The sequence below is a fragment of the Telopea speciosissima genome, chromosome 2, assembly GCF_018873765.1.
Source record: "Telopea speciosissima isolate NSW1024214 ecotype Mountain lineage chromosome 2, Tspe_v1, whole genome shotgun sequence".
Classification (NCBI taxonomy): domain Eukaryota; kingdom Viridiplantae; phylum Streptophyta; class Magnoliopsida; order Proteales; family Proteaceae; genus Telopea; species Telopea speciosissima.
In genome coordinates, this window is record NC_057917.1 from 39,410,731 (window position 1) to 39,426,654 (window position 15,924).

Below are 15,924 nucleotides of genomic sequence, written 5' to 3' on the forward strand. Positions count from 1 at the left end.
TAAAGTGAAAATCACTGTGAAATATGGATAGTACAATGGAAGATAAGCTTCTTGGGCCGGGGAAGGAATGTGTAACGGACTTGAAAGGAAGAGTTTGGATTGAATCAAAAAAGCTCTGGAAGGTTGCATCTCCTGCTATAATCACAAGAATAACATCATATGGAATATTGATAGTTACACAATCATTTATTGGGCAAATTGGTGAAACTGAACTGGCTGCATATGCGCTCATCCAAATCATTCTAGTGTGCTTTGTGAATGGAATACTGGTATGTTTTTAGTTTCTTTTCTATATTCTCAATACCATGGTCATTCCAACATTTACGTACATGTCCCTTACAACTAATACAATGGGTGTTTTTAATCTTTTGTAGTTAGGAATGGCAAGTGCTCTAGAAACATTATGTGGCCAAGCATTTGGAGCACGGCATTATCACATGATGGGTATCTATTTACAACGGTCATGGGTTGTTCTTCTTGCTACTTCAATCATATTGCTCCCTTTTTTCATCTTCTCTTCAAGCATTTTAAGGCTTCTTGGCCAGGAAGAAGAGTTATCAGCAAAAGCAGGAATTATTGGCCTTTGGTTTATACCCATCATGTACAATTTTGTTTTTTCAATGACAATGCAAATGTACTTACAAGCCCAACAAAAGAACGTGATTATTGGATGGTTATCTTGTGCATCATTTGTCGGTCACTTGATCTTATCTTGGCTTTTTGTGTACAAATTGAACTGGGGGATACCCGGCGCCATGGTTGCAATGATAATCTCCACGTGGTCAGTGGTAATTGGGGAATTTGTTTTTGTCTTTGGTGGTTGGTGCCCTGAAACATGGACAGGGTTTTCTTTGAATGCATTTACTGACATTTGGCCAGTAGTGAAACTCTCTATATCCTCGGGTGTGATGCTTTGGTAAGTAAATTCCGTCCCTTCTTTCTCTGTTGTTTCTCATTTTGACCATGCATTCCCTGTTTTATGGTTTTTATTTTTTTCTTGCCATAATTTGCTGTTTGTTACATATGGGGTCAAATTTAAGAGAAGCATATAGAGGAAACTAGAGGCTGGGTGACTATATATAATGCTATGTTAGTTTTACAGACAGGTTAACAAATAGGTTTTTAATTTCAAAATTCTTGATTGTTGATGTTACTAGATCTATTGCAGGAGACATGGTTTTTCATTTTTGTGATATTCGTTACAAAAAATTGAATATTTGATTGGCATCCTTTTCATCTCTCTCAAATATTTTTTTTTTTAAAATTTGTCCTGTTTTGTAAACTACCTTTAATACCTATTTCTGCTATAAATACAGCTGAGAGATTGATCACACGATTTCTAATTGATGTAGGGTGGTTCTAAGATGTTCTAGGTAATGAAACGATAGAAAACAATGCTTATCTTATTAAATCAAGGTTAGGTTTTCTGATTTGGCTTATACTCACATCTTTCAGAGATTAGAGTTGACAGTAGGAGGTGAAGAAGAATTCTTGACTAGACAAGTATAGCTCTTTAACAGAAAATGGTAAGGTTCAAATGGGGTTTTCGAGTTAAGACTTGATAGAATAACGTGTAGCATAAAGAAGGTTCTGGTTTCACAGCAGTCAGATAACACGTTAGAATTGGTTGATAGAGGTAAGAAAATAAGATGGTAGAAAGGGGCGGGAAGGAATCTTGATGAAGAAGTACTGGAATTTAACAAAGAACTAAAGCAAGGTTGTCTGGACAGCCAATGTTCTAACCACAAATAACAAAATTTAAAAAAACAATGGCAGCAAAGGGACCTCATTTACAGATAAAAAGAAAGAATTCCATATGGAACAGTACCAAAATTCTTCTTTCAAGGGAGGGATATTCATACTACATAATTTATCAAGTCTTTGACCAAGTATCTACCTGAACTAGTGCCAAGGAGTGATTTGGGTATTACCAAGCTATGGAATAAATGTGATTCGGCTGCAGTGACGTGTGCTATTCAATCTCGATCAATTCCATGGTTTGTCCAGCAGGATTGGTTGGCATTTTTAGCTTTTCTGGATCAAATTAGTTGGAAAATCTCCCATTGTTTCAGAGAAGGGACTCCAGTGGCAGATTTTTTAGCTAAGATAGCGGCGAGGTGAATCGTCTCCTTATTTTGTGTCTTTTCCTCAATCGGTCAAGGACGCATTATTTGATGACTTTGTGGGAAGAGCGAGATACAGGTTCTCTAGTTAAAATTTCCGGTTTCTGTTTCAATGTCTTGGAGGTGATTACTTTTTAATTTGGTTATGTTTCTTTTGTTGCGGGGGACTTTGTTCGCTGCCTTGTTTTTTTGTCTCTGTATTCGTCTGGTATGCCTAGACGTAAATCTCTTGTATTATTCTTCATTTTCTTAATTTAAATCCTTGCTGATCCTTAGCAAAAAAAAGAAGTGCCAAGGAGTGATGAAATCCCAGTGGTTTCCGGTTCGTACACATATGTCTAACCAACTCCCAGGGGCTTTGTTCCTTTTGCGATTGCCAGTTCCGGTTGAATTCATCATTGATCCTAACGGGATGTGCATCGAATTAATCTTCGGCTGGTTCCGGTTCCTACTCAGGATAAGCCAAAACATAGTGACGAGCGATCCAGCATGGAAGCTTTTGTCCATTTATGACCAAGTCTGTTTTGCAACTGTTCCCATTGTGTGTTTTTATGGATCTTATCGTGCTCCAACTTCTACTATGGCAAGGGAAAAAACATCTAATATTCTCTACTTAATTTCCAAATAATGAAACCCCTAATATGACTCTCATTACAATTTTGAACTCCAATAAGTAACAATCCTTTCAAAGACAAAGGAAAACATCAACTTAAAATAGAATCTTAATTAAACTCGTAGCCAAATTAAATTATGGAAAAAAGATCCTGCCACAGCTTGGCCATTGGTGGTGAATTGGCATTTCTCAAAATAGCTTGGAGAAGCAAGATCTTTGTCTTGTTAGAACGCATTACCCATCAAGTTTAATGTAGTCCTAGATTCAAATAATTAAACTAGGAACCAAACCAGGATCTTTTCATCAAAGGATAGTTCAGATTAGGGAAAATCTTGTTGATATGAATTCACCAAATAGGGGCTGGAACAATTGCTGAAAATTTTGAATTGATCCAATGGTTAGATCAGCAAATATGGGGGAATCCTAGTACAACTGGGAAAAGGACAAAACAGTACTTTAACTAGGAAATTCAGAGATCAGAGATTAGGGTGATGTTCAGTAATCAAATATAAATTTAGCCTATAAGAATCAGCAATAACGGATCAGCAAAATAGGTATATTAATTGTGACCTCAGAAGAATATAATAATAATAAGGGCAGAATTGGAAATTCACAGCAGGATCAGATCTGCAAGTTAGATTTGCACCAAACTGAAATCAAGTTCATGGATTAGGTTCAAGAACATAGGTCAAAACTTGAGATGATTCTAATGGTTAGATTTGGCTGGGCAGAATTCTCGTGAAAATCACCTTGCATGTGACCTTCTAGAAGGGAAGAAGAATAGTTACAGGTTTTAGGGTTCTAATGGATCTATGGTATTAATAGTGGATGAGGAAGGTAGGCTGGACAGGGTGTAGAATGAACTAGGGTTTAGAGGAACGATTGGAGATAGGTAGGCTTAGGTTGGAGGATTAGAAGAAGAAGGATGTATGCTGTAACAGTAAACTACTTACTTGAAAAATAGATCTTCAACAGTAGCAGTAGCTTGAAGAAGATAGGGTCTCCTGATCTACAAGATGCAAGGAGATGAGTAGAAGATCCTCTAGGTACTACCAGATGCAAGGAGTCAACTGGAGATCCACCAATCCCTTCGCCTTTATATGACTTACAAGGCAACACTCAACAGAGCAGGGCAGCAGCAATGACAGCAAGCAAAAGTTTTTCATTAATCAAATTCGTATTCAATGTTGGCCCTCCTTACAACCTTATATAAAAGACTCAAGAATAGACTCCTACTCTAAAAAGAAAAGGCCTAACCCAATCTTTAGCCTCTTAGGTAACTTCAGCTGACTTGGAAATTGAAATAGACTCAAAATAGAGTCCTAATCCAGCCCAACTAAACAACTAAAAGAAAAACTAATAAAATCACTTAAATTGAACCACTGGTTCAAACCATCTTTGGACCGGTTCAATTTAAAACATTAAAAACATGAAAATAAACTAAGTATAGGGCCAATCCCGTATGCAACTCATTTACCTGTATTTTAGACCCATAAAAGAGGCCTATTGCATAGAAAACACATGGGGATCAAAGGCCCAATATGTATTTAACCCAACCCTAGACTTATTCCTATTAATAAATGAAGCCCAATTTGGTGATAAATCTGCATCAAAGTTTTTTAAAAGACGCCAAAGTATGCTAAAAATACAAATATTAGCTTTCAAAATAACCCCAAAGGGAAAAAGACCTAACTTTTGTAATGACTGAAACCTGAAAGAAAATTTCCCTCTCAAATCTATGGATACAAAATACATGACTACTTGTAAGTTGAATGGAATTCTTGAAGAAAAAACTTTTGGTTTGAAGCTGGAGATATTCTCCTGTTATCACTGATGGTAGTTTCAGGATAGTTAGTCAGGGTAAGGTTCTTGTTATTTTGGATCAACATCCTATTTATTCTTTAAGTTCTTCCCCCATCCTCCACCCCGAATAGCTTAACTTATTAAATTAGCATTCTAGGAAAGATATCTCTTCTCTTTGAATGAAAATCAGTTTTTAGGCTTTAGTCCATTAGAAACTTGGCTCTTACAGTTTGAGAATATCTCCAAATGTTTTGGATATGTATTACTCCATTTTCTTGAATGATAGAGTGATAGACAGTCAAATCTTTATTCATATAACTTAGAGGAAAAGTTTTTCTTATCTGGGATATTGTCTTAGTGGTTTAGCTTAAATTTGTAGAAGATAGGAAGAGAAGTCCCTTATATCTAGGAAAAATGGTGCAAAGCATAACCTATTGGCTAGGTGGCCATCAGACCTTTCATGTGGTGTTTTTAAAATTACTCTGAAATCTTTAAGAACAATCTATTCCCTCAATTTCGACCATTGATGGTACTAAAAAGGATTCTAGAGCAGTTGGGAGAAATTGGGTGCAACTCTCAACTTTGAGATTGCTTTTTCTACTGAGTTGCAACTTGCAAGTTGTTGGTTCTACCATGCCCACTTCCAACTTGAAGGGGGTATTAGCTGTGTTATTTATATTCATGGTGTAGTTGTCAAATTTGTAATTGTACTATATCTTTTAATCAATATATTATATATCTCAGCCCCACCCCTGAGACAAACAATATGCAGAGAGCAACATGAGTAATCTGCTTGTGCACAAAACGGTAGCCATTTCAGTATGTTTTGTGCAAGCATTGAACACTGGATTTGTGGTCATGAAGAAGCACTAGGATTATCGTGATTTTATGTAAGAGATGAAAAAGAGTGTAAGCCAATACATAAGGACTGCAGCCAGCTAATTTTGGCAGCAATAGTGCTGAGAGCGTGATATTTGGCCTCAACACTAGAGAGGGAAAATATAGGCTGCTTTTTCCTGCCCCAAGAGACAATAGACTCACCAAAGAAAACACAGCAGGCGGTGATAGAATGCCTATCATCCAGATTACTGGCCTAGTCAGCATAGGACCACTACAAGGAGGATGTAATGCCCATCCCTCCTCCCTCCTCCCCACTGCACTTTTTGTCTCTTTAGACTGATAATATTAGTTCTGTATTATTGAAAGGAAGGTATGACTACAAAGAACCAAAAATAGGACAGGCCCCCCTGAGGAAAAGAAATAAAGAGCATGAGATGAGAAAAGCTAGAGGCCCAGGATCACTTCATTAGTCTATCTCATATTTTAAACAAAATCAACCCTGAAAACCAATACTTTCATCCCAACTAACAATCCCAATGACACGAAAGCTCACTTGTTAATAAAGAACAAGTGTCTAGAGCACATGGTAGCTTGTGGTGTGTAAAAGCCCATTGCTACAGGAGGTCTTCGATTCAAGCCTCCTGGTTCACACCTTCCCTCCCCCTTAGAATAGAATAGGGTAGGACCTATCCGGAAAAAAAAAAGCGAGCAGCATTTGTTTCTCCTTTGGTATTACCCATAACAGCAAATCAATATACTTATGAAGGATATCATATTCTGATTAAACTCTTCTATAAAGGTTATAATCTATAATCAATTAAGTTGGAAGTTAGAACCCTTTCAATTGTAATGAATTATTGAAACCTATCCATAGCTGACCTTATTTAGTTGGCATAATAAGGCTTAGTTGAGTTGAATCCTATCCATAGAGCAATACTATCTAATTTGAGATCCATTCTGAGTAAAAAGACAAGTAAATATAATATATGGATTTTAATGAGTCAAATATCTTACTTTCGAATAAGTAGATAGCTTTTGTCGTGGATCTACCAGGCTTTATGTTAGGTAGATCCATGACAGAAGCTATCTACCTATTGAGAAGGCTCATGGAAAGATATAGAGATACCGGGAAGGATCTCCATATGGTCTTTATTGACCTGGAAAAAACTTATGACCGAGTCCCTAGAGACTTAATCTGGCATGTTCTAGTGAAGAGAGGAGTGTCGAGTAAATATATGGATGTAATTAAAGATATGTATTAGGGCGTGGTGATTAGTGTGGGATTTGTGGGAGGTCAGGGCAAGGAATTCCCAATTACGATTCGGTTACATAAGGAATTAGCCTTAAACCCTTATCTATTTGTGCTTATCTTGGACGACCTAGACAAGAGCATTTAAGACGAGGTTCCTTGGTGTATGCTCTTCGCCCATTATGTTGTTTTGATGGATGAGACAAAAGCAAGGATTAATGCTAAGTTAGAGCTATGGAGATCAACCTTGGAAACAGGAGGCTTTAATATTAGTAGAACGAAGATGGAGTATTTGATGTGTAATTTCAGTCATACTATGATGGATACCGACATGGTGCGAATTAAGGAAAGAGAGATACCACAAAGTGATTATTTTAGATATCTGGGGTCAATCATAAATAAAGGTGACATAGAGGATGATGTTTCCTAGAGAATTAAAGTGGGATGGATAAAGTGAAGAGGTATGTCTGAAGTATTGTGTGACCGAGTATTCCTGTAAAGATTAAAGGAAAGTTCTGTAGGACTATTGTATGACCGGCTATGATGTATGAGGCAGAAATGCAGAATGTTAGGTAGTTAAGAAGTATCATATTGAGAAGCTATTTTTAGCGAAGATGAGGATGTTAAGATGGATGTGCGGAAAAACTAGGAAGGATAAAGTAAGGATTGAACGTATTAGAGCTGACTTGGGAGTAGCCTTGATTAATGACAAGCTCTGAGAGAATCTTTTAAGGTGGTATGGTTATGGTTAACGGAGGCCTAGGGACGCCCTAGTCAGGAGTGATATGATCCCAATTGAAGGAACTAAAAGAGCTAGGGGCAGGCCTAAAATGATCATAGGAGAAGTTGTAAGGAAGGACATGCATAGTCTAGGTCTTGTTCCAAGTCTGACCTCAAATAGAGTCCATTGGAGGGCAAGGAGCCACGTAGGAGACCCCATTTAGCTGAGATTCTCCTGACTTGTTAGGCTGTCTCTTTCTTCTTACTTTCATCTTTCATTTTTCTTTTTATTTACATCTTTCATTTATCATTTTCCAATTTTAATTTCTCATCTAATTTCCCATCTCTTCATTCTCCTTTTTCGTTTAGACCTCAGTTTTCCCTACCTTGTTTTGTTTGGATCCATGTAGCCAACCCCATTAAGTTGTAATAAGGTTGAGTTTGTTGTTGTTGTTGCCGAAAACTAGATATTTTGAAGAGTTTAATTGAATCCAACCTTATTTCTTTAATCTTTGATGTTAGCCTCCACTAGGAACCAATTAAAAGTTTAGATTTTTTAAGTTATTTTCCATGGTTCCTTGCAATAGTTTCCTTTTGGAAACATTTTTTATCCTTTGCAAATTTTCCTCTTTCTTAACAGCTTAGAGTTATGGTACAATGCGGTGTTAGTCTTACTGGCAGGCTACATGAAGAATGCTACAATTGCCATATCTGCTTTCTCTATCTGGTAAGATTGACTGGTTATGTCTTCTCTTTTAATGTTGTTTTCACCTTCTTCATTTTTCTTTTCTTTTCTAAAACTCTTATATTAACCTAAATACTTCAAACAAATATGAACCTGCAGCCTCAACATCACAGCTTGGGAATTTATGATATCCCTTGGTTTCTTAACTGCAGCTTGGTAAGGCTTTAATGACTAACCATCTATAAATTTCTTCTTAGGTCCTTTCTCTGTTTTTAAAAATATTTTATGCATAAATTTTTTGTTATTTCAGTGTTCGTGTTGCAAATGAACTGGGCAGAGGAGATGCAAAAACTGCAATATTTGCCATTAAAGTCAACTTATGTACTTCATTGTCTCTTGGTGTGCTTTTTTCAGTTCTGTTTTTGGTATTTGGACATGTCTTATCTTATGCATTTACAAGCAGCACAGAGGTTGCCAAAGCTGTGTCAAGCCTCTCCATTTTAATTGCTTTGTCAGTCTTGCTCAATAGTGTTCAGCCAGTACTCTCAGGTACGCTTCATTTCCTCATCTTGTCAACAATTGAAAATTCCTGTAATTTAAAATGTTACATGTTATGATATTCTTACTCTTAGTTAGACTAGTATCCAATGGATTGTTTGTATCATCAATCTACTGATAAAACAAATTGCCACCTGAAGAACCTGTTGTACCATATGTATAGTAACCCAAGAGGAGATGGGTGAATTGAATTTCGATGATGCTGCCCACTATTTCGTTTCAAACTCAAGGATCAAAAGTATTCAGGAAACAACATAGCAAACCACTCGAGAAGACACAAGATTTAGAGTGGTTCTGTCCCCTTGACCTACGTCCACTCCCAAGCGCTACACACACTTGGATTTCCACAATCCATATTGGTCTTCCAATGGTGCCAATAAAACCTCTTTACACATTGTTTTACAGGTTCACAACCGACCCAAGTGTTTTCGCTGACTCACTCAAACCTAGTAGTTTCCTAGGATCACTACCTACAAGCCAATTCTTTCTCAAAGGATTAATCCCTCACACTTGCACAAAGTGATTGTTGGGCTTTTCAACTCAAGATACAATAGCCTCTCAATTGGCTAATAAACAAATAAAGCACAAAGTAATAAACCCTCCAAACTAGTATAGATATACAAATAAAGTACTTAATTAATTCTCCATGACAATGGCCTTTGGATACTCAGTTTAATGCAGAACAATGGCATTCACATAATATGGTTCCTCTCACAGGTTTTTAGGTTTATTCCTCTAATTTGTTTATCAAATACCAAAAGAGTGTCTTTAATGAAGCATTAAACATTCTATTTATAGATCTCAGTCCAATGGTAAGATTTCTAGCCATTGAAACAGCCATGGTCGACCTCTGTAAGAGAGCTGTTACATGATTTTCTTTCTTTTCTTTGAAGATTCTCTCAAGCGGTCAACCTTACAATCTTGCAGTTGATCCCTAACTATAAAAATCCAAAACCCAACTGTCTGCTACCCTTTTTTATCACTACGCATTCGACCTCTACGGCGAGCCCAAGGGTCTTCTACAGTGCCTATAAGCCTCTATATGAATCAGATTGGGCTCAAATTCAAGCGTGTGATTTGGCCTCTTGTCTAGTGATATAAATGATTTCTAGGATAATTTGACTTGTCCAAACATATGGTCAAGCATTCTACATTCAAGATCAAGTCTATTGTCAAGTGACACTAAGAGTCAAGATTACTACCGTTGGCAAGTCAGGACACGGCATTAACTATTAGTCCAGTTTTGAGGTCCGATTAAAGCATGGTCTAGTTATAGGCTAGAGTCGTGGAGGAATTGGTACAACTTCGGATACTAAAGAATTAAACAAGTAAAAACAGATCGTAAGTCTAGAAACCTAAGAGTCTATTCTTCATAACCATAATGCTATTGAACTTGGAGCTCAATGAAGATGTAGGCACTCAGCTTCTGAATCCCTTGAGCTCTTCGATAATCTCCATCAGATGATGTCTTCTGAATTTAGCTCTTAGAGATTTACTGTTGTTGCTCATAGCTCAGTGAATGCTTGCTTGGCTTCTCAGAGTCTTGGTACTTCTGAGGAGTTGACCGGAATGACCTTGTCAGAGTAAACCTTGATTGACATCCGGCTCAGCATGCACAATAAAGATCTAGCATTTTCATCGCTCAACAAACATGTTAGAATCACCAAAACATTATTAGCAATATGCAATATTCCAACAGAATCTTCAATTACCAAAACTGTGCTCCCATAATTTTCTGTAGCGTGTGACCTGCTTTTATTGTAATTTTATTTTGTTCTTGTTTTGATATAGTTCTGTGAACGTTCTTATCCACTTTAATCCTACTTGAGGAGTTGCTACTAGATTCTTTGTTTTTTCATCGGTAAATTCTGTTGATGGCCTGATTGTTTCAGCCAAAAAATCAAATTGACTTGGGTACTCAAAATGAATGTTGCCTACTTTCTTTAAAGAATAATAATTACTTTAGCTTTGTTTTTTCCCTCTTTATTTCTCTATTTGATATGATTTCCTTTTCTCAATTTTTTTTTGGGACAGGGGTGGCTATTGGTTCTGGCCGGCAATCTTTGGTAGCATATGTCAACCTTGGTTGCTACTATATAGTAGGGATTCCTGTTGGAGTTTTGCTTGGTTATGTTGCAAAACTGGATGTTAAGGTTAGAAAATATAATCTAGTTCTAGAGGTCAGATAATATGGCTCTCTGTTTTTTTATAATGATCCAATTGTTAATCAAATTGTATAATTCAAATACCAACCATCATGCTATAGGAATTACTTTTTAGGGTTCTCCCCATGTTTCTTTCCTGACAACAAACACTGTTCTTTGACTCCCTAGATTAACTGTTTATTTGTTCTAGGGTATCTGGATGGGAATGATTTCTGGGGTTTTATTGCAAACGCTAATGCTTCTTTGGATCACTTGGCGAACTGATTGGGATGCTCAGGTACAGTACATGTTATGTTTAGAAAGATGAAAATTGAGATGTGTTCGCTATATACCGCATCTCATGTAGTGTTTCTCAATCTGTATCTGTGCTATTTAGGATCTTTTTGTTGGTAGATGACTAATAACTTATGCTTACAGGTGGAAGAGGCGTCACAACGTCTAAAGAAGTGGTTTTTGACACCTTCTGAAGAGTCTAATGACAACACAAACCATGCTTAATCAGAGAGTGAGCCCCATTTTTCTGTGTTGTATTATGCCGAGGAGAAATATTAATTGCTTGAGAAAAAAAATTAAGTCCAATATGTTATTTTCTTGTTGTTTAGGTGCAGTATTGCCTTCTATAGAACCCTACTGATTTTATAAGCATCAAGTGGATGCTAGAGAGGAGTTAGCCCTAATGAAGTTTTCCCTTTTATCGGCATATGGTTTGACATGTACTTCTTTTAATTTTTTCCTAATAAGCATAAAAATATTCATCTAATTCTTTTCATAATTTAGTTAATGAATCTTGAACTAATTTTGCGCAATTTAGGGTCCTCTGCATGGAGTGATTGTAAAAGCTCGGGCTTCCATTGTGAAGATGCGAGTTCGAGTCTGAGGTGGTCAGTAGTGCTAAAGTGGGAATTGCACTGGGTTTGTGTATTTAGCTAAGGTTCTCTAATATAGTGATAGGAAGCAAATGTCAAGAAACATATGATGAGAAAGAACATAATTGAATAATTGAACTAAATTGATGATTGGAAACATTTTAATTATATAGGAATATATCATTCTCTATTGTGTTTATGATTTTGAATGATTCTCATATTTAAAGCAGTATCTTGGCCTTAATTTGCCCAAATAAACACAAGCATTTGGATCCATTTGATCATCCAAATGTTGAAAGTTGCATTGAAAGCTTAGGGAATACTATATCGTCTCAAAAACAAATATTTTAATCCATGTTCAGGTTCAATGGTCGTTCACTTGACTATGGAAAGAACTTAAGTCTATTAATCCATCATAAACTGAAGCGCTCCTTAAAATCTTGAAAATTTTTTTTCTGATGAAAACCTTAAAAAGTTGTATTTATCAAGAATTAGAGCCAGGATCACGTACGCGAACGTATGAGAATGGTTCACAGCCGTTCAGATGGAATCCACTCTGTTGGACCCACATGGAGTGGATTCCATCTAAACGGCTGTGACCCATTCTTAGTACACTCACGTATGTGAACGTGAGCCCAACTCCAAGAATTACCTCTTTTAGCTTTGATAAGTAAACTATTTCATCTCTCTTGCCCACAGGACGAATTATTTCTGATGCAAGTCAAGGATTGTAACTTATCTTGATATTATCAAGGACAACTCAGTCATTATATAGATTTTAAGTTCTACACAAGGATTAAAGAATTGGGATCGTGTGCGGATGGGTCAGACCCGCTTATCCGGATCGGGTCTAGATCAGCCGGACTGATCCTTTGGTTATAAAAAACCTGCAAAATCAGGTGTGTTATATCTTTTTTTCTGTTTATTTTGTAATCCCGAATATTGCCTGGGACCCGAGCTGGGCCATGAGATTTTATTAAAAAACCAACTAAAGAGGAAAATACAAAGGGGGGACGTAACCCGTCTTACCCCAACCCAAAGAGCCTCGTTGTCTCACATATCACAGCAAGAAAAAACCGTACAATAACAAAATTAAATTCTGAAAACTGGTAAACCAGCTTTGTCCTCCCTAACAAGCCGGCGTAAACCCTATGGGATACGTAAATCCTGTGGGATACCTTGATCATCATGGAAAGAAGAATCAGCCAAAGAGTCGCAAGCGAAATTTGCCAGAAAAATCCGCAGCACGATTGCTTTCACGATAAGCAAAGTGAATGCAAAGACCAAGAGAGTCACAGAGAGGTTCTCCTGGAACCAAAACCAACAACTCCATAGATTACATTTCCTTTGTGTGACAAAGCGCACAATTGCGAAGCCGAATCTGAGCTAATGAAAAAACCATGTAAACCCAAACTGGCGCAAAGCTGCAACCCATCTAGAAGGGCTCTTATTTCAGCTACAGAGTTAGAATAGATACCATAAAAATTAGAGAAGGCAGCAATCAAGGACCCTTCGCAATCACGGATGATACCCCCATCACCTCTCACTCCTGGATTATACCGACTCGCACCATCAACATTTAATTTCAGCATATTAAAGGGGGGACACCAGTAAATTGGGTCTGGGCATTTTAGCTTTGGAGCAGGGGGTCTCAACTTGAAGACCCTCAAAATCAGATCATCCTTTAGAGATAAATTATTTTTTGAAAAATCCTTAGGAAAAGGAATTTCGTGAATCCATGTGATAATCTTCTTAATGATTATAGACGCAGATCTTCTTCCCTCGTTATGCCTTCAATTGTTTCTCTCTCTCCATAGTTCCCAAATAATAAAAGAGGGAATAATGCTTTTTATGACGGTGAAAGATTCCTCATATGCCTCCTTTCTGATCTCTGGCCGAGAAAAGGAAAAGAAACTGTTGGAAGAACAACTCAGAGTGGCTCAGACTCAACCATTTCCGTCAAGCCCCACTCTCTTTCTTGAATCATTTACAACTCCGATTTACCATGAGTATTCAGCCCCACATAGCTTCCCAACAGCTATGTTCAAGGAGTTACAGGACCAACAGAGACATCTAGCTACTCTGAAAGCCAGATCGTCAAAACCCAAGCGATCCCATACATCTTACCCTGTCTCTTCCCAACCTGTTTTTCAACCCGCTCCTATTTCCCTGCAAAAACCCATGGTTCAACCTACTTTCCAACCTTTACCTGACCAGCATACAAGATCCTCTAGTTTTGTTCCTTGGGTTCCTCCCAGATCAAAACCAGCTCCTCCTGATTTAGCCTGTACCGTGATTCCTCTTCCGAAAAATACTAATACCCTCAGTACTTTCCTCACTCAGTTAACCCTGACTCAACCCAAAACCATACCCGTTCTGTCCATGGCCAAAGTTGCCTCTGTTACCTCCTTTTCGGACTCCGACTCTTCCAGTTCCCAGGGTCCTTTACCTGCCTATCAAACCCATCCCCCAGATGCCTCTCAGGCTCCGACTGAACCAATTATCCATAGCAGCGACAGTGAAGTTGATACTGCTACACAACAGCAGCACCAACCCAGACCCGCCCCTACACTTCCTTATATTCCCCCTCAGGCCACTAATCCCAGTCCTTTTGCCAATCAGGACCCTAAACAGCTATTCACCTTTGATGGTCTCCCTTTTCATAAATGGCCCGAGCGGATTTTGGAATTTCATGCCTGGCTTACTGCAGAAATGTTAGTTGCTGGAGCCACAGACGGTATTGTTATCACCAAGTTCTTGGCCCGTACCCATGGAACCCTCAGAGAATGGTTCATGGCCCTTGGTGGTTATCGGCAACTCCAGTGGACTCAGATTCCTATTGATGTCTTCATCGCACAATTGTACAATGAGATGATTGGACCCATTGAGAACAACAGACTTCAGGCCCGAGAAGAGTACTTCCAGATGAAGTGTTGCTCTTTTCAGAAGAATGACCTTGCTAAGCACTATACACAGATGTTGGACCTATTCTACATCCTTGGAGGATTGGATGACCCAAATATGAAACAAGTGCTCCTTAATTCTTTCCCAGAACCTTTAGGGAAAGAGGCAGTAAAATCCTTGCAACATTTTGGCCTCCAAATTGATCAAGCTCCTATCGGTCGTCTCTATCAAGAGATCCTTAGTGCTCTGCAGAAGTTGTGTGATCAGCAGCTATTCTTCAAGCAATGGGAAAAGACCACTCATAGGCTCACAGATGCTTATGACACATCTCATCTTAAGATCAAGTGCAAAGACGACAAAGACTGTTCTTGTCCCTCTAAGAAGAAGTCCCACTTCTCCAAGATCAGTACTCGTCCAGAGAAGAATCATAAGGAAAATGGCTCTCACAGATTTCATCACAGATTTCATCGGTTCAAACGTAAGCATCAACATAGGTCTCAGCAGCAGCCCTATAAGTTCTTCAAACGAAAGAAATTTCGGCAGAAGACCTCTACCAAATGCTATGCGTGTGGAAAAATCGACCATTTTGCTTGTAATTGCCCTGACAAAGCCAAGCAAGCCAAATTAATACATATGCTGGCCCCCTTTTCCATCACTGATGATCCAGATGCAGATGTTGAATCCCTTTACTCTGTTGATGATGAGTTCTCTCCGGATTTACTATTTGTCCTTGAAAATTGGGAAGACGAAGACTTGGATACCTCCTCACCCAAATCCGAGTCTGATGGATTTGACCCCATCTACCCGATGGCCTCCCCTTTGTCCTCTTCTAGCCTTCCTAAGTCACCAGCTTTTGCTATCACCAAGACCCCACTTCCTCAAGCTAGTCTTTCCATATCTCCTACCACATGGGACCACCCTATCAGAATCATAGGCTACTTTGACACAGGTTGTTCCACAACCATATTAGCTCCCCATGTCCTTCCTTCTGACTGTTGGAAACCTCACAAGCAGTTCTTCACTGCAGCCGATGGTCAAACCTTTTCGGTCAACCTCATCTCCAAACACCCTATCCGTTTCCAAATATTTCCCTCTCTCACCTTATGTCATACAGTTCTAGGATCCTCTCTTCCCGATCGTGATGCCCTTATTGGTTTTGACATCCTTTGTCAGTTACCCCACCTTTGATGGAGTATACATGGTCTCAGCTACAAGAAGCATTTCATCCCTTGGACAACTGTTCCTAATTTGCTACTAATCACTCCTATTGCAGATGTTAAAGAACAATTGTTCCTTCGTTGCGGTGTTGAAAATCATGCAGACTTCCTCACCAAGTGCGATCATCCCCTCTGGCAGAACCAGAAGTTCTTCATCCGTCTCCCTTTCAAAAAGAATGAG

At 38.4% G+C, this 15,924-nt stretch overlaps 1 protein-coding gene and 1 long non-coding RNA gene across 2 annotated transcripts in view; one reads left to right on the forward strand and one right to left on the reverse strand.

Annotated features, from left to right (window-relative positions):
- On the forward strand, nt 1–11,346 carry LOC122651965 (protein DETOXIFICATION 24-like). Its single transcript, XM_043845555.1, has 8 exons — nt 1–269; nt 375–916; nt 7,989–8,075; nt 8,193–8,249; nt 8,344–8,582; nt 10,626–10,744; nt 10,947–11,033; nt 11,174–11,346. The coding sequence occupies exons 1-8, from the start codon at nt 24–26 to the stop codon at nt 11,252–11,254; spliced, it is 1,458 nt and encodes a 485-aa protein (XP_043701490.1). The 5' UTR covers nt 1–23; the 3' UTR covers nt 11,255–11,346.
- Nucleotides 8,614–15,924, reverse strand: part of LOC122651967 — a 19,931-nt gene continuing 12,620 nt past the window's right edge. The window contains exon 3 of the long non-coding RNA XR_006331537.1: nt 8,614–8,734. This is a non-coding gene — a long non-coding RNA (uncharacterized LOC122651967). The remainder of the gene's footprint in view (nt 8,735–15,924) is intronic.